The sequence below is a fragment of the Gasterosteus aculeatus genome, chromosome 4 (assembly GCF_964276395.1).
Source record: "Gasterosteus aculeatus chromosome 4, fGasAcu3.hap1.1, whole genome shotgun sequence".
In the NCBI taxonomy this organism is placed as follows: Eukaryota; Metazoa; Chordata; class Actinopteri; order Perciformes; family Gasterosteidae; genus Gasterosteus; species Gasterosteus aculeatus.
Window position 1 is genome coordinate 21,941,469 of NC_135691.1, and position 22,007 is coordinate 21,963,475.

General features: G+C 43.1%; 2 protein-coding genes across 6 annotated transcripts; both read left to right on the plus strand.

Annotated features, from left to right (window-relative positions):
- The first annotated feature begins 2,492 nt into the window (after positions 1-2,492).
- Positions 2,493-16,488, plus strand: nap1l1 (nucleosome assembly protein 1-like 1). 4 transcript variants are annotated; one of them, XM_040173380.2, is made up of 16 exons: positions 2,499-2,640; positions 4,737-4,775; positions 5,576-5,664; positions 7,420-7,522; positions 8,215-8,356; positions 8,867-8,959; positions 9,244-9,372; positions 9,505-9,576; positions 9,666-9,805; positions 10,906-11,051; positions 11,169-11,188; positions 11,372-11,494; positions 12,164-12,196; positions 12,284-12,334; positions 13,617-13,653; positions 15,063-16,488. In XM_040173380.2, exons 1-15 carry the CDS (start codon positions 2,513-2,515, stop codon positions 13,620-13,622), a joined length of 1,314 nt encoding a protein of 437 aa, XP_040029314.1. In that variant the 5' UTR covers positions 2,499-2,512; the 3' UTR covers positions 13,623-13,653; positions 15,063-16,488. The 4 variants fall into 4 exon arrangements, with proteins under 4 accessions (XP_040029313.1, XP_040029314.1, XP_077957209.1 ...); XM_078101083.1 differs by having other exon boundaries at positions 8,867-8,947; XM_040173379.2 differs by lacking the exon at positions 13,617-13,653 and having other exon boundaries at positions 2,493-2,640; positions 8,867-8,947.
- Positions 16,489-17,439: 951 nt separating this feature from the next.
- phlda1 (pleckstrin homology-like domain, family A, member 1) lies at positions 17,440-21,423 on the plus strand. Of its 2 annotated transcripts, none has more exons than XR_005711960.2 (2): positions 17,440-19,319; positions 19,936-21,423. XR_005711960.2 is itself a non-coding variant. In XM_040173381.2 (2 exons), exon 1 carries the CDS (start codon positions 18,457-18,459, stop codon positions 18,949-18,951), a length of 495 nt encoding a protein of 164 aa, XP_040029315.2. In that variant the 5' UTR covers positions 18,296-18,456; the 3' UTR covers positions 18,952-18,991; positions 19,936-21,423. The 2 variants fall into 2 exon arrangements, 1 of the variants encoding a protein (XP_040029315.2); XM_040173381.2 differs by having other exon boundaries at positions 18,296-18,991.
- Positions 21,424-22,007: the final 584 nt, after the last annotated feature.

The window sequence follows — 22,007 nt, forward strand, 5'->3', positions numbered from 1 at the left end:
TCATCCCATATCCTGCTGACGGCCCAGGCGGCCTCCAGAACCGCACAGTCAGCGGTGAGGGTTTTGTTCAGAGAAGGAGTTTTGTTATTGGGAATGTTTTATCCTAAAATGTGACGTCCAATCTCTAAAAAAAATCATGCTTTTATAAAAGTAGTACTTTCACAGAGTGATACTGCATAAAGTTATTTATTTTCTGATGAAAATTTCTTCTGTTTCTATTATGTAATTGTGAGAATTGATGTGCAATTATTTTTTGAAATACGTGTCATATATGAGATTCATAAACTGCAGTAAATGAGGCAGGATGGGATCAAGTGTCAGGTCATGTTTCCGTTCAAACTTGATGTCAGAGGCAATGACTTAAAGGAAAATTGTTGGATTCCTAAAATGTGAATAAAATGTGTTCTTCTTTTAGGTAGAAATATCAATATCTATGCAAAGAACATGCTTGGTACCAGGTGCAGGATCACAGCAGTCATAGTCAGAAAGCATGAAAGATCAACACTTGCTATTGTTGATTAGCTTTTCTTTTTCAGATTAGGATTTGTAAAGAAGTAATTGATTTTCTCCATCATAAGGTTTGTGTTTAGGCTGACCCAGTTCACGTGGCATTGTTTCTGTTGGCTGTTGTACATCAGCACTGCCCCAAAAGACCCTGAAAAAACTCAAAGAGAGCAAGAGCCGACACGGCTGACTCGTCCTAGAAGGGAAAGTGCGGAATAACTCAATCAGCTTTTCCTGCAATGAATACGGTTTATTAGACTATTGTTGGAAAATTATTAAAAAAATACAAACAAATCATTTTAGAAATACCAAACTGAGTTCTCATTTGTCTGCCAGATAATGTTATTTTTAGCCATGCATAACTCAGGAATTTGTTCAGACAATGTTCACTTTTTTTGGTCAGTTTCTGACATGTAAGGCGCAGGTGGGTTCTGCCTGATGGATGGACCACATTGCAATGCTCACAGTTTCTGGCTGCCTTTGTTCAGGGTCAAAAGATGTTTTATGAGTGCATCTGTGTTTGGAGGCACCTCATCACTGAGTAACATTTATAATACACACATTCTCCTGGACATCTGGTTATAGGCACTCAGTTTAGAGCCGTTTGGTTAACGTCTCTTCCGTTATTTGGTTTTGACAGCTGGTCGCAATTTGAAGTCGGGCGGAAGCAAATGGAAGCTGCAATGAAACCGAAGATATGAGCATTTTTCATAGAGAAAGCAATCTGATTGAATAAATATATACACTCATTAATCAGGGTACTTGTGATCCTGGTGATTAAGATAATAAATAGAATTTATGGTTCTGATGTGATTTGGCTAATGAGCAGAAAAAAGCTTGGATGTGTGATTACTCCATAGTTAGTCCCTGCATAGGCCAACAGGTGGCACAGCGCTAAGGCAGGTGGCAATTAAATAATCTGTCATTGGTATGGGAGGTGTAGAAGCTTCCCTCACACTGGCAGGACAAAGTATTCCCGTGAAAAACACTTCAAAGACACAGGATGCATAAAAACACCGTGGGTGACATTGTACATTTTTAATCTTGTGGACTCTGGCAGGTCCGCCCTGTTCCTAATTATAGGCTGAATATGTTAAATCAAATGATTACATGATGTATCAAAATGGCATCCAGAAATAATGTGATGCAGTTGTGCAACTATGTAAATGCTTCTTGATTTTTATGTTTCATTATATATAACTTCTGATCTGATCTGATGATGGAATTAGTTAGTTGTTTTAAGAAAATGACAATAATTGTAACGTTCTGCGAAAGCACTTTGTGGAAGAATAATAAATAAATCAAGATGATGTCATAAAACTCTGTAGAACATATTTTAACTGTGAATTTAAGGGTTATTTAAAGGGATAACCGGGGACATGATGGTCCAAGCAGTTAAAGGGAAGGGGGTTGTTATTGCAATGTGAGGGTAATGGCTGAGGAAGAAGATTGGGACGATGTGCATTTCATTTTATTTTATTACTTGTGCACTGCTGTCTTGTTGTCTATTGTTACACTGTCTACTGTCACGCACCAACCGCCAAGTCAAATTCCTTGTATGTATAACATATTTTGGCAATAAATGTTTCCTGATTCCTGATTCCTGATAAATATCCTGCTGCTAGTGCTGCAGATGACAGTGACAATGAGGAGGATAACTATGGCAATGAGGGTATTGGGGAGGAGGTGAGCTTTTGATTCAGCGATGATGATGAGGGTAAAGATGACTGCTGCTGTGCAAGGATATGTTGGATTATGAAGCTGCTGGAGCTGCTGGTGCAGACGAAAACATTGGTATGATCCTGAACACAATGATGCTGATGATGATCAAGAATGAAATGGGGAGGGAAATGAGGATGAGGAAGGAAATTAATTGGGTGAGGAATAAGAGGGTTCATTTTTGAGAGGATGAGGGTCATAGTGGTGATGGTGTGTATTCACTATCTTCTGTGCCCTCGCCCTCGCCCCTCCCACTAGCAGCGGCTGCCGGTTTACGTGATGACGTCGGATGTATATGAGCGCAGGCGGCGGGATCTCTCTCCCTTTTACCGCCATCGGAGCGGAGCCTTTCTTCCCCGGGTCCTCGCCACTGCGCAGCGCCGCTTCTTCAGTCCGACCTCCGGCCAGAAAGCGAAGGTAAGGGACCGGACTCGGCAACGGCTTCGCCCACCGACGCCCCGCGCTAGTGCGTCCTTCCAGAAGCTACATTTCAACCCCTTTGCTTGAATTGGCGGCGTCAGAGGGAAGGCAGCTCTGCTAAAGCTAGTGGAGGCAGACGGCGGCAGCAGCCATTGAGCGGCGCTCCACCATGATGTCTGTCAGCGCTGCACGCGATTAACAAAATAACCAAACAATGGCATCATACGTGTCCGCGTCCACTGCTCCCGTGTGACAACTGCTGCATTGACAGAAGGGCCATGACGTTGCACAATTGCCTCAAGTGTCACGTTTTTGGGGATATGTTGGCACGTGTCTCGTATCTTGTATTTTTTTTTTTTTAGGGGACTTGACCTTATTTATTGGAGGATGACGCCCGGTTCTGGAGCTTGGACCTAAGTGACGTTAGTTAAAGCGCGAGGTTAAAATGGACAACCAGTAACGTTACACAACGACCGGTAACGGGCGGTTGTCACCACTTCCTACCGACTGGCGCACATTTTTCCAGATGCGGCACCGCGTCCGCCGGAGCGGGTCCTCGCTCTGCCCGAGCAGTGCGCAGCGAGCTAGCAGCACGCGAGCTAGCAGCAAGTAGCGGGACCCGTCGAGGCGGCGCGGTGTCGAGAGCGGGCCGGCCGGCTAAAGTTAGCCGGGTTGGTGGCCTAGAGGTCTGCTTGTCTCGGAGTTCGTGGTTTAACGTCGTACGGTAATTCACGTCTTACCCGGTTTGGCACGCTCGCGCAGACTTGAGTTTTAAAGCGAGGCGTCAGAGCTGCCGTCATTCGGTCATTAACGGGTCTCTAGACGTGGGCACGCAACACGTGGCCGCCGGGGAAGGATTAGGAGAGGACCGACATCACGTTAGTCCCAGGGACTGCAAATGGTGTCCCTGCTGGACAGGTTTGACGTGGAGTTGAAGCTGCTCATACACACACGTGAGGGAACGACACGATGTGTAACGATCCGGGTTTTGGTCGCTTTTTGTGATACTGGTGAGATGAGCTGCAAGGTCTCACGTGCAGTCTACAAGCTTGGCAGGTGCCTTTTTTAAAACAAAGCACGACCAGTTCACGCTGTGATTTGGTTACAAGTCATCACTTTGACTAGTCGGGGGGGGCAGCTAGTATTCTGTCTAAAGGAGATGACCTAATGTTACATGGAGATGCTAAAGCTGTCCGTGTACAGATGTTGTGAGAATCTGCAGACAAACGCCACTAGTTGACCCATCCGTATAGTAGATTACAAAAACAACCTGTTTGACCATTTCAAAATTATAAACCCAATTTGAAATTCTCCATAATCCCATTTTGCCCACTTACAGTATATTTGAGGAATGTGTGCTGCTGTTAAAACAAAATCTGCATTGCTTTCTCGTCTATAATTTGGCATAGTAGAGAATACAACTTGGTTTTGGGGCTTACTCCAGATATTGTGCCTTAATATATGCCATGTATTTTAATAATTTTTTTTACCATTGTTGGCTTAAATGAGAGCATTGAGTGCTGGGATTACCGTGCTATCAAATCCGCCCGGGTTAGCCCTTCGATATCCGTTTAATGAAATACGTTGCTTATTCTGCAAACAAGCAGTAAAATACCAGTCAAAGACCACAATGAAGCATCTTTGTCGGTCTCAACCCTTTTGCGATGACTTATGCTGCAGGCGATTCTAATTCTGACCAGTGGTGTCAAGTGGCAGCTTGGTGAATTTGATTAGATCATTTCTTTACTTTCTATATGGCACTTTTTAGTGCCACTAATTATTCTATAGTACAACAATGAAAGTTCACTCTTTAAAGGAACAATTAACTAATAATAAAGGTAGTTTAGATGCATTCGTCTTCAATTTGGAAAAAAATAATCAAGAACTAGGAAAAGACCACAAACATCCGCAGCTGCCTTTCAACTGTGGTTTATTGGTTTCTTACTTTAACATGACAGCACAACCATCTTAGTATTTGCATCAAGGACTTGTATGCAAATCCTGCTTGACCCAAATGTGGAGTTTTTGATTTGTCAAAATGAATTACCTCGTGTCCAGTATTTCTAGACTAATTACCTTCTCTTTTTCTCTAGCATCACTCAAGACTCGGCAAAGATGGCAGACATCGACAAGTAAGTGCATCATCTGCCAGTGCTGCTATGGTTCAAACGCACGCCTCCTCCACTAGTCTGAGGCCTGTGTGGCCTGAAGTCAGAATTATTATAAATGGGCAACCATGTAGAAACCGCATGCTGTGTTGCGGAGATAAAACCTAAGGCTGTTTAGTCTGTTCAATGAAAACAAGCCTGTTCTATAGGAAAGGAAACCTTGAATTAATTCTGTTTAAGTCTGGCGCTATATAGAAAATACAATTTAACCAAATCAATAGACCTTTTAGGGAGGCGGGGGGGTAATTTAATGGAAGGGGAAACACTGAGTAAGTAGTTCCAAAACTTCTCCAGTCAAATGGCAATCCATCCATATTGTGCCGTGGTGCAGCAATTGATTTCTGCGGGAAATGAGACTGAACTCTTCCTCCTTGGTTACAAACTGAAGTGACCTTGAGCTGGGCATGCAAGAAGGGCTACAGCTATCGTTTCTTATGCTAGTAAAGTCCTTCAGCCATACGTATTCTGAAACGTTTCAGTTGTGAATTTAAATTTTCCCGACTAAATTAAGTTTTCCAGTCATTTAAAAAAAAAAGGTTCTTTGGAAGCAATTGTATTTCCAGAATTAGGATTAAGTGTTTCGTTTGAAGCTGCATTTGGAAAACATTGTAGCACACTTTCAGATTACATCCCCAGTGATCTATGACAAATTCTGACTAAAAATTTCTATATCAAAATCTATCCTATTCTTTGTTGGTTCTGCCCTTTCAACCAGTGATGTTTCTGCATTTTGTTGACCCTCCCGTTTGTGTCCCCCTGAGCAGCAAAGACCAGGCTGAGATTGACCCGGCAGATATGGAGGACGTGGAGGAAGTGGAGGAGGAGGAGACCGGAGAAGATGAGAACAGCAAAGGTAAGAATCTGCTAAATGAAATTTGCTGGTAATGTAACTTCCAGCTATGTGAGAATAGTTACAAGAGGTCTGTCTTCAAATACAAACGAAACTGCAGAAATAAAGACGGATGATAATGTTCTAAATTCTTAATGTTATTTAGATAACATAATGCCATTCCAAACATTGCGTTGTGCTGTCTGGTACTTATTCTGAGAAGATTTATAATGACATGGTTTTTAATTGTAGTTCAAGGTGGGAGCCACAAATCAAAATTTATTTTGGGATCGTGATGCTGTTGACGCAACACTTAGCACCCAATAAATAATTTAGTTTCTCATATCTGCCGACTCCTGGCTCATTGTAGATTCATATAGACGGCTGTTTGGTCTCATCTATTTATAACAAGTTTGAACAGTCTTTTCAAGGCCAGGCTGTAAGGAGGCTCTTTCTGGCTGCTCTCAGAAAAGCGTTTCACAAGGCGGGAGATTATAAACGCAAGTAATACTGTTGCTGCATACCAACAATAAGATGCAGCCCAAACTGTCATTGGTAACCCGTACATATGCTAATTTCACACATCAAGGCTGCAAAATCAGGATAAGTGTTTAAAAGGCAACCGGCTGATTTTGGGTTTATTTTTCCTCACTCAGTGAGCAAATGTGTCAATTTCAAGTCATTCTAACAAAGATTAATGTTTGCACAGTTGACATCCTTTTCATTGCAAGCAATGTATGAAACTGGTGTTTAGAGACTATGAGGGTGGTGTCCTTGCCACTCCCATCTGGTTATTTCACCCCCAACCAAATTGATCTTTCCACTAGAAAAGCAACATCTTGCACTGTGTGAATTCAGACCCGCATAAGTGTTTCTTTGGATCTACGCAGTCTCAGAAATTGCCAACAGAGAAGTGACTTCCAATCTCTAATCTTCTTACTTGGCGGCGGGGATGCGCCTGAGCTTTGATAAGGTGCAAGCAATGTGTCAAACACTTGGACTGTACCATATGTCACATGTCCACTTGCTCTTGGAAGAGCACACCATTGCTGACTGCCTCTTGTGTGTCTATGAAACACTGCTAATCACACATGATGTATGTCCGGAGGGGTTGGTATACGGACCAGAATGATAAGTTATTTCTGTCTTGAGCATGAATGTGGGTTGCCAAGGGTCTGAAAAGTTCTAGCAAGTTCTCAAAATCCTTCCTTGAAGGATAAGGTTGCCAATTTGGGTAATTCTAACATGCTTTTCTGCAAAAGCATATAACAGGGAACTTGAATATAGTTTAGAATAAGACTGCAAGCCTAGCTCAGCTGGACCCTGGATGCAGCTATTTGGGAACTTTGTCTGCCAGAATAGTTCTGTTTTTGAACGTCTTAGTCATTACCTTGCATTACCCTGTTTATTTTAATACATTTTTATTAATATAATTTGTATACAGTAGGCTAACTTTTTAAAACTGAGTAGGCTGTGTGCATGTCCACATAAAAGTGGACTTAATTATTCGGAGATAGTGGGGGCCATCAAGAGGAGCGAGTAGGAGACTTATCATAAATAAAACTTTCCGCAAACGAAAGGCTGAGCAATAAAACTTAATTCACAACTATATTTCAAACATTTCTGGAATGCAGCAGATGCTGTGCTTTAATTAGTTAATTCCTGTAATTTTGCAACCCTACTCAGTTAAGCTATCTGGTAAAACTGAAGTGAGAAACCTGTCACGCTGCTGAATCTGCAACGCTCTACATGGATATGACTATGGATTCTATTCCTCAGCTCGTCAGCTGACTGTGCAGATGATGCAGAACCCACAGATCCTGGCTGCGCTGCAGGAGAGACTGGATGGTCTGAACGGCTCGCCGTCAGGCTACATGGAGAGGTGAGACTTCTTCTTGCAGCACGTTTGTGCAGCATGGGTCAGATTCTGCTAAATTACCTTGAGACTATGTAATTGGCAAGAAGCCATAAAATAACCTCCACAATGACTAGGGGGTATTGTATTTGGTTACATTCTTTTTTTATTAAGTAACTAAGGGTGCGAGAGATGGGAGATCTGAAATGTAAAACATGTCGTCCTAATCATTGTCTATAAAGGTTCAGTTGAAGCACTGAGCTGTGATTGCATTGTTTTACTAACTAAAGGACGTTGCTTCATAGTTTGTACTGATGCAATTGGAGACGATGCATACTGAAAGAAGAGCCCGACACTCCTCAGGGTCTAAACAAATGGACCTTCGCTACAATGGAGTCTGTCTTTTCACAACGACATCACCACACTTAATGGAGATCCTCTTGGGAGAGTGCTGGTCTGCTCTAAAGCTCAGTAATTGCTGATGTAGTCGTTCCGCTGCGATTTGCTGCACCGCCTGTCCTGTGTTTTCACATTGGAGGCAAAGATAATGCACGGTCACAATGTTTGCACAGCCTTTCTCAAATCTGAAACTGATACTGAATGCTATTGAATTGCTATTGTTGCTGAATTGACCCAGTTTAATTGCAGTTAAATCCCAGTGAAATGACTGATCTTCATGCCAGGCATTTACTCATCTTGTACTCGTATGTCACCCCCAGCTTACCAAAGGTTGTAAAGAGACGTGTGAACGCCCTTAAGAACCTACAGGTCAAATGTGCCCACATTGAGGCAAAGTTCTACGAAGAAGTCCATGAGCTGGAAAGAAAGTATGCGGCCCTCTACCAGCCTCTCTTCGACAAGGTACGTCGTCTATGCTCCTCCTGTATCGTATTCAGTTGAGGCTGATGTGACTTTCTGTTGGTGCGTTTTTAAACGCAAACTGCTTCCTCAAAGTACTAAAAGATTTAAGACCTTTTCTGATTCGTGTCCCATGAATCGTCAAATACTTGGTAGTATGCTACGTGGTTGGTAGTTTCCCTCATCTGTTTCCTTGAGGAGCTGCCATCTTTATGCTGATCCCTACTGCCGTGCATCCAGGGGGGAAAAAAAACCTTCCTCTGATCTAGCTTGTGATTAGGAGCTCTTTGGTAGTGTCAATAAAACGGATTGCTTATGAATGGAAACCAAAAAGCAATTGTCCTAAATGAAATGTCTTCTAATCGTTTGAGTAGAGTACCATTGAGTAGAATTTAAGACTCTTAAAATGTTGTTAAACCAGTTTGTTACTGAAATAAATCCAGAATAGGCCACAAAAGCGGCTCAGACTTGAGTTGTTTTGTGATCCCTGACGTGACGAGTTTTCTCCTACAGCGAAGCGAGATAGTGAAAGCAGCGTATGAGCCCACAGATGAGGAGTGTGAATGGAAGGCAGATGAGGAGGAAGAGCTGACAGTAAGTAAGCAGGTACAGGTGACGTATACACCTGCATGCTCCCAGTCTGCCAACATTTGGCCGGTCTTTTCTATCTCACAATTGCACGTAGCTCAGTGTCACCCAGAGCAGACTTGGGTTACTGAGAACAGTATAGCTTCCCAAAATGGCATGAAGCAAATTAAGAATGTGATTATATTGCTGATTTTGAGACCGATTGATATATGTAGTTATTCAAACAATTTTTATTTTTTATCCCACATGGAGTGTTTTTTAAAATACATTTTAAAAAGGAAAATGAAATGTCTTTCAACCAGGACGAGATGAAGGAGAAGGCCAAGTTGGAGGAAGAGAAGAAGGACGAGGAGAAGGAGGACCCCAAAGGCATCCCGGAGTTCTGGCTAACTGTCTTCAAAAACGTGGATTTGCTCAGTGACATGCTGCAGGTAGGCTCATCCAGACGGCTCAAGTGGCAGCGGAAGTGGGTCACTTGTGAATTTGTGATGGAAAAATCCAGCTTTGACTCCATCTGCTGGCCAAGTTGTACAAGCTGTTATCAATGCTGTCTCTCCCCCCAGGAACACGATGAACCCATCCTAAAACATTTACAAGACATTAAAGTGAAGTTCTCAGATCCCGGACAGCCCATGGTAAGTGAGCGTGACTCATGTTGAATGTCTAGAAGCAGTCGGTCAACGCCGCCCCGTCGCTAAACGCCATCTGGTTCGGTCCTTCCCAGAGTTTCACGTTAGAGTTCCTCTTCGAGGCCAACGACTTCTTCACGAACACGGTGTTGACGAAAACCTACAAGATGAGGTCAGAGCCGGACGAGAGCGACCCGTTCTCCTTTGATGGGCCGGAGATCATGTGCTGCACAGGGTGAGCGCAGCACCCGATGTACCCAATGTCTGTTGACCTAATCACGGGGGACATTTTTAGGGCTTAACATTCTTGTAATTTTAATGTTTGTTGTATATAGGCACGTTTTGATTTTCAAAGTATTTAAGTTCATCCGCAGCTCATAAGTCAATAAATTGTTTCCCCATTATATAATCAACCTTTCTGATTACCCATTAATTACATCTAGAAAATCGTATCTATATTCCCTAAAGTGTTTAATACCTAGTCCTGGCTTCAAATTTTAGTTTTTACTATTTTCAACCAGAGTCATCTTTGCCCTCTGGGGACGGCATCAGGGATGGAAACAAGGAAATGCTGCTGCATATAAAAACTGTTGGATTGTGTAAATTACTTTGAGAAAGCGCCATTATCAAACTCTATCATAGATGAGGCCATTCTAAACTAACTGATGCTTTGTGTCGTCAACTCACGGCCAGCTTTTCGGAGTTTGCAGTCAGATGAGGAGAAAAGTTTATTGTGATCTTTGCAATAAATCTTTGATCTGACGAGCCAGGGCCAATCAGCATTGATCTCTACAGAGTCTTTATTTCCACTCCAACTTTTCATCCTTTCACTCTAAATCTGTTGCCAACTTTGTGGCTTTCTTACTAAATCCGGCGACTTTCCAAACCCTCTTGGTGATTATCTTTTTGTCAAAAGTGACAAATCTAGCAACTTTTCCTGGTGTTATTGGAGCCTTTTCTGATGTGAAATCAAACATTGTTTTGCAGTTCTCACCGGAGCAATCAGGCCACCGTTGTCACCTTTTTCACCCCTAATAGGTTTTAGCGTATGGACATTATTCTGTTCTTTTTACCAGGAGACCAGGGTGGATATGATTGTACCGAGGGCTTTGAGTTTAACATATCTGCATTAGAGCAACTCTCATAAGGGATGCACAATGAATCCCAAACAGTCCTTGCACGGTTATAAGATCAGCCTTGTTACTGCACATGATTGCTATAAAGTTTTGCTCAACAATTTCTACTCAACACCTCCCCGGCTAGATTAACCACGTACATCATTTAGTTTGACTGACCCTGACCGTGCTTTCCCCCGACACCGCCCTTTCGCCACAGTTGCACCATCGAGTGGACAAAGGGAAAGAACGTCACGTTGAAAACTATCAAAAAGAAACAGAAGCACAAGGGCCGTGGCACAGTGAGGACTGTCACCAAAACGGTGCCCAACGACTCATTCTTCAACTTCTTCACCCCGCCAGACGGTAAGTACGCAGAGGAAGAAATGCGCAGCCTGTGGGGGGGCTCGCTCGTACATGGCCAGCTGACTGTTCTAAAACAGTCGGTTGTTTGCGCAACTAACTGTCTTCATTTGTTCACAGTTCCAGAAAATGCGGAGTTGGTAAGTCATCTTCTACACAATTTCTATTTGCCTTAAGAAATGTCAATCAGTGAATTACTGAATGTTATTTTTGTTTCCAATTGCCATTCAAAGCTTAGTTTAGTATTATAATTCTAACACTGCCTGTTAATCTTAATGACACATGTTTTTTGCTTTAAACACAAACTGTTGGACTGTCTTCAGGACGAGGACTCTGAGGCCGTCCTGGCTGCAGACTTTGAAATCGGCCACTTCATCCGGGAACGTATCGTACCTCGGGCCGTGCTTTACTTCACAGGGGAGGCCATCGAGGACGACGATGACGACGTGAGTTTCCGCTAGCATCGATCAACCTAACGTCAATAAGGACACATGGGAATGTGTCGATAATTTGTTTTTGTTCAAACTTTAGGTGCGTTACAGTGGAAACGCCTAAATGAGCAGTTTCATCTGCTTCCAGAATCAAAAAGACTAAATCCTCTGACTAGAGACTGGGGTAGTAACATTTCCCCCGGTGGCAACTTTGGTTAAGTTTGTCCTTATTTTCATAAGGACACAAACTCTGAAGAGAAAAGTCCCAAAAACTGAAACATTCATTTGAATGAAAAACTGAAACTGGTGCACCAGGGCTCGTGTTTGAATTGGTTCTAGCGTGGTTCTAACGCGTCGTCCCGGCATGCTGACCGTGTTTCCATTAAAGAGTCAGCAGTGTCTGCACACCCCAATCTGCTTGTTCATCTGCTTCTTACCTGCACACATTTTCAACAGCGCACAGCTGAAGTTCAGACCGGCTGGGCTAGTTTTAAATTTGATTCTACATTACAAAAAGGCCTGACTTCCCTTCTTCCAGTCAAACTATCCAACGATTGAAGACCTACTTATTTGAATCAACCATTTTGGCCAAAGATGCCAGTTGCAGTATGTCCGAATGTATTTCTAAAGGAAAAACTTGAAGCCATCTTTTTGTTCTCCAATTCTTACATTTGTGTTTCACAGTACGATGAAGAGGGAGAGGAGGCTGACGATGAGGTAAGAGCTTTATTAATCGGTGAGTGTTTGTTACGGTTGCTCTGAAGACCCCCAGCAGTCCTAAGTGGTTCTGTGCTGTGTGTTCAGGAGGGAGAGGAGGAGGCTGATGAAGAGAATGATCCAGATTACGATCCCAAGGTGAGATCACACGCCCCCCCCTCCATCCACCCGCCCCTCTAAAGATCTCCAGTGTCCTGACAAAGACCTTTTTCAGCTGTTCTCAACTTTGATGGCTCAGGATGCGCTTTTCAAAAAAATGAAGCAGCTTACTGTCAGGCATCGATAGCTGCAGCGATATTTTTAATGTCCCATTGAGACACGTTTTGCGTGGCTATCATCCGGGGTCCAACAGGTAGAGAACAGCTGTCCTAAATTGGCTTGTCAGATTTCTACATGCAGAACATGCACTGTCAAATGCATCTCATTTTACACCAGCGTTTTGCTTCAGCGTTCATTTTGTCATCATTTTGATTTGGCTTTCTGACTTTTACTGAAACACTCCCATTAATGGTTTTCCTCTTAATCAGTTCGTTGTATAGTCCTTTATAAAGTGGCATTTCACCCCAAAACAAACAGATTTTTCCTCTCCCCCTTAGTGCTGTTAAGCCATCTGGATGGCTAAGTAGTTAAAGATGTGGGCTGGAAGTCTTTCCACTGTAATGAGGCTCTAGCGCTTAATGGCCAAAATACTTTTGGGAAAAACTCAATCACAATTATCTCAACAAAAACTTCGTGTATCCTATAGTCAAATTATATTGGAGAGAAAACTGACGTCTTTCTGGACAATAAATCTGGAACTTAACAAATCCTACAAACTATAAATAAATGGCATCACAAGAGGGAAATCTGTTAGAGAATTGGAGGGTGAACTGTCCCTTAAAGTTTGCATGTTACTAAAGCCTAAAGAAAATGCATATACACCTACCTTAAAGAGAATGACAGTGAAATGTTACAAAAAACAATCAATTCTGATGTTATATATGCGAAACCTTCAGGCGTAATTAAATGAAGACTTATTAGGCCTGCAGAAGTTTACTGTATTTTGACTGGGACTCCTAAGGTACAGTTTACTCACTCATGTGCTTCACTACCTTCATGAAGGAGGTCAAATGGCTAAAGGCTGATGCTATGCAATGATGCATGATCTCACTATACATACTAGATTAAACGTGTAGTCCTAGTACACATCAGGTTTTCTCAGGGCTTTTGCTACTTTATTAGTTTAGGCTGTTTGGGATCTTTTTACCCACACTGAAGCGGCCTGTACCTTTGACACATAAGCTTTTCTACACAACCAAAACTACTGACATTCTGCTAATTCTTTGCTTTTTAAGTTTATTTTTTCTATTCATTAATGTTGCTTCATCTCCAGTCACTTTGGCATCTGTTGTCAGCTACTCTTTAAATTTTTCCTCACTAGGTTTAAGTGGTGACAGTAGAAAAATAACCCTATCCTGGTAGGTACAGCTTGTGAATTGTCAGCTTACTACCATCAAACCCTCCCCGCTCCACACCGTTTGGGCTTTTTGCTTTCGTTCTCCTCCTGTGCTTCCATACCTCTCTGCACCCTATTCATCCGCCCCCTCTCCTCCTGCCGCCGTGCTGCACCCTCGAGTTACTAACTCCACCACCCGGTGTGTTTTTATTTTGCTGCTAACCCATAGTGAGTCCTGCATTTGCCCTTGTATTCTGTATGTTAAGAGTCCAGCCTGGCCAGTTTTTTTTTTCTTCCTCCACCTCGTTGAACTCCATCCATTCACAAACACAGGCTTTTGAGTTTTAGTAAGATTAACGTTTTTCTTTTCATTCTTTGCCTTTTGTTTCATGGATGTTTTTGTTTTTAAAATCCATCTATGGTATTTATCCTCATCCTGTTCACATTGGGGCTTTTCAGCTGTCTTTTCTGTAGATCTGCATTTGAGGTTTTTTTTTAATACAGAATGTGCCAAAACAAAGGTGGCGTGCTGTGTAGCGGTAGAATGACAACAAACAGGACTTTTTTTTTTTTACAGTCTATTCTGGTTTCCTTACGTCATTTTTTTTTTTACAGAAAACGTTAGTTAATTGTCGTTGTGTTTTGTCAGTGGTTTCTTACGAGGCAACTGCTCAGATTTTAAATGTTGGTTAATAGAAATGCCACTAAATGCAGCAGATAAAGACAAAAGGGACGCACAATCTTTAAACTGAATCAGTCTGATGGGAGCAGACTGATGCAGCAGGTCCAATTGTTTCTGACCTTTGACTGGAGAGCAGCTGCAGCGGGCCGTCACCTTCAGACGAGTGTCTGTTGGAAGGAACTGCTTGTATTAAATAGCTCTTCAGCCTGGATTCACTCAAGTGATACCTTTTGTTTTGAGCTGGCCGGGTTGTTGGTGTTAACATCTACCCTGCAACACAACAAAAACTCTGCCTTTTTTTTGTTTTTTTGTTTTAAAGCCCTTTTCCAGACCTGAAAGTACTGTTTCCGTTCATACGAGTTGTGTTTAACAGTGAGGTCTGCGTACGAAATGTATTTTATTTGTCTTCATTCTATCTACTGAAACATTTTCAGCTAGCGTTCGGAGGTTCATCCCTTTCTGATATCGATTTTAGGTCTAAACTACGGTGTTTTAAAATACGACATTTGAACACTTCACATCCTTTGCCTTCAGACTAAAGTACTGTCACGTTTTGGCATCATGGTATCTGCTCTGTAGTGAGGGTCTTTGGAGATTTTGGTCAAAATGTCCTGTAGCTTTCCCATTTTAAATTGTGCGTGCGCGTGTGTGTGTGTGTGTGTGTGTGTGTGTGTGTGTGTGTGTGTGCGCGCGCGCGCGCTCTTTGAGTGGTTTTAATTTACCGTCTCCATCCATGTGATTGATTACAGAAGGACGCAGTCCCCCCAGCTGAGTGCAAGCAGCAGTGAGGCCCGGCTGCCTTTGAGGACTGCACTGTAACAGCTTCTCAAATTAAAAGTAAAAAAGAAACATCCAAAAAAAAATAGTTACTTACTGCCTTATAATGTTTTGTATTTTTCTTGGTAGAGAATTTGAAGAAAGTTTCAAGATTTTTGTTACAAAAACTCATGGTATGATACTGGGAGCTGCGTAGCTCGATATACATAGTATTTTACTAGACCTGTTTTTCCTTCTCTTCCTCCTTCTCTGTACAATAGATAGAATACAGGAAAAAAGATCTCCCTCAAATAGCATGAACTTGTTTCTTCACTGCTAAAACTAGTTTGGATTCTTGTGAAGTCTTTTGTTGTGTTTTCTTAGACAACAGCTGTGGGTTAGACTGCATCGCGGCAACATCAATGTATGACGCACCCTTTCCTCAAGTCCCGGGTTGTCCCATTTGAATCTGAGCGGGGCCGAAGCACTGTAGCATTTCTAGCTCTAGTGACGGAGGATACATGGGTCACCTGCAGCCCGGGGGTCTATTCCACTCAGTATTTGGGCCACTTGTGCATGACTTACTTTCCAGTCGCCATACATTCCAGTTAGCAGACTGGCTGGCACCAGCGGTGAACCCCCTCTCCTCCAAAAACTGGAATGGACTTGTCTAAATTGAGCCACAAATGGTGTTTTTATTTTGACCTCTTGGCGCAACCTGGTAGTCTTTTAACCAGATCTTGGGGCAGAGAGGCTGAGGCTGCTGCAGGGCTGTTTTCTATAGCACTTTGTACTTGAGTGGTGTCCCCTCATTGGTTTGGTGTCAGTACTCCTAAGACGCACTTTGTGCACCGGCCTGCTTTGTGTTCAGAGGCTCGGTAGGAACAGGGTAGTGCATCAAAGAGAAACGGTTTAAAGTTGCCCCCCCCCCCCCCCCCCCCATCCGGTTATCACACTTACCTCACCAATTCCTGACCGGTCAGGTGCTCATGAGGTCCAGGTAGATTTTAATCACTGTGAAAGACAAGGGGGGGGGGGGGGTAGTGTAATGAGGCCATCCTACTGGCCAATCACCCTCCATCACAAAACTCCTCATTGTTACCCAGAAGGTCAGAGCAATACTTCAGAGCCAGGTAGGGGGACTAAAGAGACTGTAGCCTAACACCCCCCCCCCCCCCCCCCATTCCAAATGCCTTTTTTATTTCAGTTTAAACAGGCAGGCGAGGGCTGTGTTGAGCAGCATCAGGTCCCTCATTCTGCAGGTAGTATTCAGATAATGTTGATAGGAAAAAAGGTCTGAGGGTTTCAGTAGGTTCCTTCTGAGCAGCTGTTGTCAAGGCAAAATGCTATGCTACAAAAATACTAATGTACTCAATAACTACGTGTATGTTCATGAATAAATTGGTTAAACATGTGAAATATGGTCAACTCATTTTCTTATGTGATCACTACCTAAACTTAGAATTCAGGTTTTTTATACATTCAAGATCCTATCTGATACAGATGTTTACAATTGCAATACCTTTAACTGGTGGCTGCACAATTTCATCAAACTTCTAAGCATGATTTAATGTAAAACCCTAAATGTATCAACACAATAATATAATTATATTATTTCATTTGTAGTTCAATATTTGTGAATTGAAGTTTAAAAATCTTGGCACTCAGGGAATTCTGTGTAGCTTGAAAGCGCACCAGCAGCACAATGGTATGTTAAGGCTCATCTGGTTTAATTAAGAATTCCATTCAAGGTGACCGTAACCATTATTTTGTCCTGTTAACATATGTGATTTAGTCTGAGCCCCATCATCCACCGGCACCTGAAGTGAATCAAGTGACTACTGCGCATGTCTTTATAATAATACATCTATATTTAGAGGGGTTTTGGCGGTTATCCATCGCTCCATTGGGCAGCTTTGGACTCTTTCAGACCCAATAATTGAAACTGAAGCAATTTAAAGTTTGAAAACTCTTTGCTACTGCCAAGGAAAGTCTCCCAGAATGGAGAATTCTGATATAGATAATGCCACTGACCAATACTACTTTATAACTCCGTTGTATGTAGTGTACTGTATAAACGAACACTTGTCTAAAGTACCCATAATGTCCACCAAACGTCCCATCGGGTTGGTGGAATAGTTACCTGCTTTAAAAAACTGGTTAACAAGGCCGGCGCCGTGAGAAAGCTGAAGAAATGGTTACCCATATTGGATAACCACGAGCACCCTCCACCTCCTGCTGCAGAGACGGGATCGTTCCATCCCACTGCAGGATAACCATGAATGCTGTAAAACAGTCACACTGCTGCTGTTTAAATCCTCGCACTACTTGGGTTTTATTGTATTTTATTCAAACCATATTTAGTTTGTCAGAAGCAGATTTGCTTTGATAACACTAACCATTACCATGTATAGAAATAGCCACACTATGCATAAATTATACAGTTAACATCTGTCCCACTCGGATAAAATATTTACCTTGACAATCTGTTGAACTTGACGATCTGGAGACTAAACTTTATTGATTTTATGTATTTCAAGTGCAAAATGACTCCACTCACTATTTTGTTGTGACACACTGGTGTACCTGCCACCTTGTACCGGAAGAGGGCGCCATTGCCCACAGAATATAATGTAAGATGGTTTTTGACCTGCATGGGGAACACTGTACTTAAATCAAAGTGACCACATCACCTCCCTGCAACCACATATAGACGCATTTACATCAATGTATTTAACCAAATGTTTACATTATAATGAGCATGACCAGTTTAGGACCCCTGAAGTGTCGGGTCAACATAGAAGCCGCACATTGTAGCACATGTTTGTCGTTATGTTTCACCATTCATAATGTCCTGGCTGGTAGGTAGCAACTTGAGCTGCATAAAGACCACATTTCTTTTCAGTTTGTTTCCTACACGCTTTTGGCAGGTGACATTTGGTATTATTGTTTTCTTTCCTTTATGCCTCTGCTCATTCATCAGATGTATCTTTATTGAAACCCTGGTAATTTACTACTACAATGTATGCAAAAATGATAGTATAGTACCTCAATGAATTGTACTGTAAACGTGAACCTTTTTTTTGCTATTTGTTGTGCAACTTATCTCCACTAGGGCTTTGCTGGACAGTAAAGTCCCCTTATAATGTGTTCATTTGTGAGAGTTTGGGGGCTGGGTACCTCTGAGGGGGGCGGCGCACCTCTCCAGCAGACCCCTCCCGCCCCTCTCACACTGTGACCAGCAGCCAGACAGACAGTCTCCATCCCACCACAACCAAACCCTCCTGCGCGCCGCATCTAATGCCTCCGCCTGCTCCGGGATAGACCGCCGCCGTCCGTCCGACCGACCGTCCGCCCGCTGCAGCTCCCTGAAGCGACCGGACGAGGATGCTGGAAAACGGGATGAAGGTGTACAAGGAGGGTCTGCTGGAGAAGCGGAGCGACGGGCTGCTGCAGCTGTGGAAGAAGAAGCACTGCGTCCTGACCGAGGACAGCGTGCTGCTGCTGCCGCCGAAGCAGCACGACCAGCCACAGCAGCACCACCACCACCATCACCACCACCAGCAGCAGCAGCAGCCGCACCAGGGCGGCGGGGACACGGGCAAAGTCAAGGAGCTGCACTTCGCCAACATGAAGACGGTGGACTGCGTGGAGCGCAAGGGCAAGTACGTGTACTTCACGGTGGTCATGGCGGAGGGCAAGGAGATCGACTTCAGGTGCCCGCAGGACGAGGGCTGGAACGCGGCGATCACATTGCAGATGGTCCAGTACAAGAACCGACAGGCGATCCTGGCCGTAAAGTCCACTCGGCAGAAGCAGCAGCTGCTCGTCGTGCAGATGCCCGGCCAGAAGACGGTCCGCAGCCCGCCAAACGTAGCGTGACCCGCGGCCAGTCCCGCGGACTTTGGTGCGCCAATAGTGGGTAAGACAGAGAGCGAAATTAAGGGACGGTGGGGCTCCCCGGGTCCGGGGACCACCTGGCGATCCCCTTTGCAAATGAAGGACCTGTATTTTGGGTGAAATCATTTTTTCCATGGATCTTTGTGCTTAAAAGGAGGACATCTGTTTCCATCATAGGTGACAGTCCTCCTCACAGACCAGACCCTGAGCAAAAATGACAGAGGGGACGAAATTAGTACAAAATGAGGATTTACTTTGACATAAAGTGAAGTTTGGGAGCCTCTGCTAAAGGCCTACCCACATGCCCCCTTCATCGAGATACAATATGCTGGATATCCATTCCCAGACAGGTTTGATCTTTTATACCAGTAGGGCTTCCCCTTATCCATAATACATGGCTTTACGCCAACACTGCACAGAGTAATATTTCTTCATACGAAGCCTTTTAATATCAGACTTACACGTGTGAATGACAAATACAATGTGGTCAGGTGGGTCCCCGACATTTGTAAATTCAAGCACATACTTTGAGTACTGTTTGTTCTCATGATCAGGGCTTCCCTTCACTGTAAGATCAGCATGGCTGTAGCATTGAGGTTGAAAGTCACGTTTTCTGTGTAGGGATTCTGGCAATGTTGGAGTAAATATTTCAATGTTTTAATCAATGACATATGGTGTGTACTTCAACTAATTTCAGTGTATTTAGACTTAAATTACATTTATAGGCTTACAGAGAAATCCATTATATTCATCAAAATTGTTGATTTATATCATGGGAAAAAACAAATGTTAAAATTTCGCTTGAAGAGGGGAAAGCGTTTTTGTTGGTATGCGCTTGATGCTGACCCGTGCAATGAAGCGAGCAGCTTGCAGTCCTATTACATCCAGTCCATGTTTCCGGTGACGTTAGATTTGCCTCCTGCGTCCGGCCCCATGAGACCAATGTCTAATTGATTGCTTCTGCAGGTTAGTTGGAAACTCGGTTGGAAGATGGGTATCGACGAGGGTCTCCCCCTGCCGCTTCAACACAGACCTCCACTCTGCAGGACCCCTCTTCCATGTGCTGAGGTCCACATACCAGCCTCCCCTTTTCAATACAGAGACTCCTTTCACAAAAGACTGATGGACAAAAATCATGTGAACACAACTGTACTGTTGTGATGGGTTTATCCCCTATTTATTAGATGTACATATATTTTCTATAAAACAAATGTGTTCGTCAATGAATGTTCAGTGTGTTTGTTTCCGGAAAGGAACAAGAAATGCTCGCTCGGCGCCTTCCTACCCCACGTGTTACACTCATAGTCCCCTGGGAATAAGCTTACATATTGTTATTTTAGGATGGTGGCTGTAGGTAATCAAGTTATTACTTGGGAAATGTTTCGATTATTGATCATGTTTTTATTTTTCAACTGAACCAAAGAATCATTGTTATGTTTTTTCTCTTGTGCAGTGTTACAGCTCAGAATATACTAAATACCACAGATATCTGATACCTGCATGCCTGCTTGATTTATTAATAGCACCAACGTCTTAGTATTTTTATTGTGCGCATCAATCGCTTTCAAGCGTTTTTAGAGAAACAAGCTATATCTTGATTTCGTATGAGTCTTAAATCGTAGTCAGTTTTTTTTTACAGTGGTCATAGAGAGAAGCTTAGTAAGTAACATGCCCCGTTTTTGTTGTATTGACTGTTCTAAAGGCAATTTCATGTTTGCATTACATTGTAGTGAGTGGGGACCAATAACCCTTTTGTTCTGGCTTCATGATGTGGTGTGAAACCTAAAGCTGAAGGACACCAATAGACCCAGCCTAAACCTTGTGATTAATACCCCCCCCCCCCCACCACACCTAAAAAATACTTCTTGGTTAAGAGAATCCTCACAACAACAAAAAACAACATCTAAGACATTAGTCAGCACCAATCTGTTTCTTGAATAAACTGTGGATTTGTTGTCACATTAGATAATGTTCATGTTTCTAATGGAGGTTTTGAAGTTTCTCCAGGACAAAATTAACAAGCTTCATAATGTATCTGTTGTGAAGGTGGCGATATACAGGGCAACATTTAGCGAAACGTGACGGACAACTACTTCCTGTGTAGTCTTTGTCCTGATGATGGGATGTTGTTCTGTCAGGAAACATTTGACCTAACTGTTGCTGGTGTTTCTTCCTGTTTGCTGGAAAGTGTTCCCCACTGCTTTCCCCCCCTTGCCATCGACTAGAGCCAAACCAACACATGCCTTGGTGGTGTTGTCATCTCCCACACAGGGTAATAGCTGTGCCCTTTATCTAATGCTCCTGGTGTGATGCTTCCCCAACATGCCTTCCTGTTGCCATCATTGCACACACAGTTACAGCTGTGCCCTCTCTCTGTCCAATTCCTTATTTCAATGTGAGATCTATTTTCATACCTCGAAAAGACACATTCCATTAAAAGAAACAAAATGAAAACAGTGTCTTGTGTGGGTTCTTTCCATCTGCTGTTCAGCAGGGGCATTGAGGTGATTTGTTTTACTAGCTGCACCCGCCCCAGTTTCACTGACAGTTCAGATACACTGCCAGTGCATCATTTCAAAAGCACATGTGGCCCCAGCTACTCTCATGTCTCAAAGCTGAGCTGTGACATGTGGAAGAACATTACTGTAAGGAAGTGACTGGTCTCTCAATATTAGAGTGGGCCAAGAGAGTCACCTGCGACCCTTGGCTTTTAGCACTGCATTTATAATGTAAAATAGTCACACTTCTGCTACTTTGATGCAAAATGAACATACATTTATATTTTTACATTTAGCAGCTTCTCTATTTTAGTATATAATATGCCGTTGTGACATGAGGTAATTACATGAGTCGTGATCTAGTCGAGTGTTTTGTTCTCAGTGAGAGAGCAACAAGCAGTTTGGCAGATGCAGAAGGGAGTATGCGGGTTGGGATGTAGGGTGAGCACCAATGTTTTGAACTGGATGCGGGCAGCCACCGGTAGCCAGTGAAGAGAGCGGAGGAGTGGAGTAGTGTAGGAGATTTTCAGAAGGTTAAAG

Bases quoted from the DNA above. Each gene is read 5' to 3' on its own strand.
- nap1l1 (XM_040173378.2), top strand. From the start codon at position 2,513: ATGTATATGAGCGCAGGCGGCGGGATCTCTCTCCCTTTTACCGCCATC. The intron at 12,197-12,283 runs GTAAGAGCTTTA...CTGTGTGTTCAG, and splicing joins GAGAGGAGGCTGACGATGAG to GAGGGAGAGGAGGAGGCTGA. The intron at 12,335-15,062 runs GTGAGATCACAC...GATTGATTACAG, and splicing joins ATCCAGATTACGATCCCAAG to AAGGACGCAGTCCCCCCAGC.
- phlda1 (XM_040173381.2), top strand. From the start codon at position 18,457: ATGCTGGAAAACGGGATGAAGGTGTACAAGGAGGGTCTGCTGGAGAAG.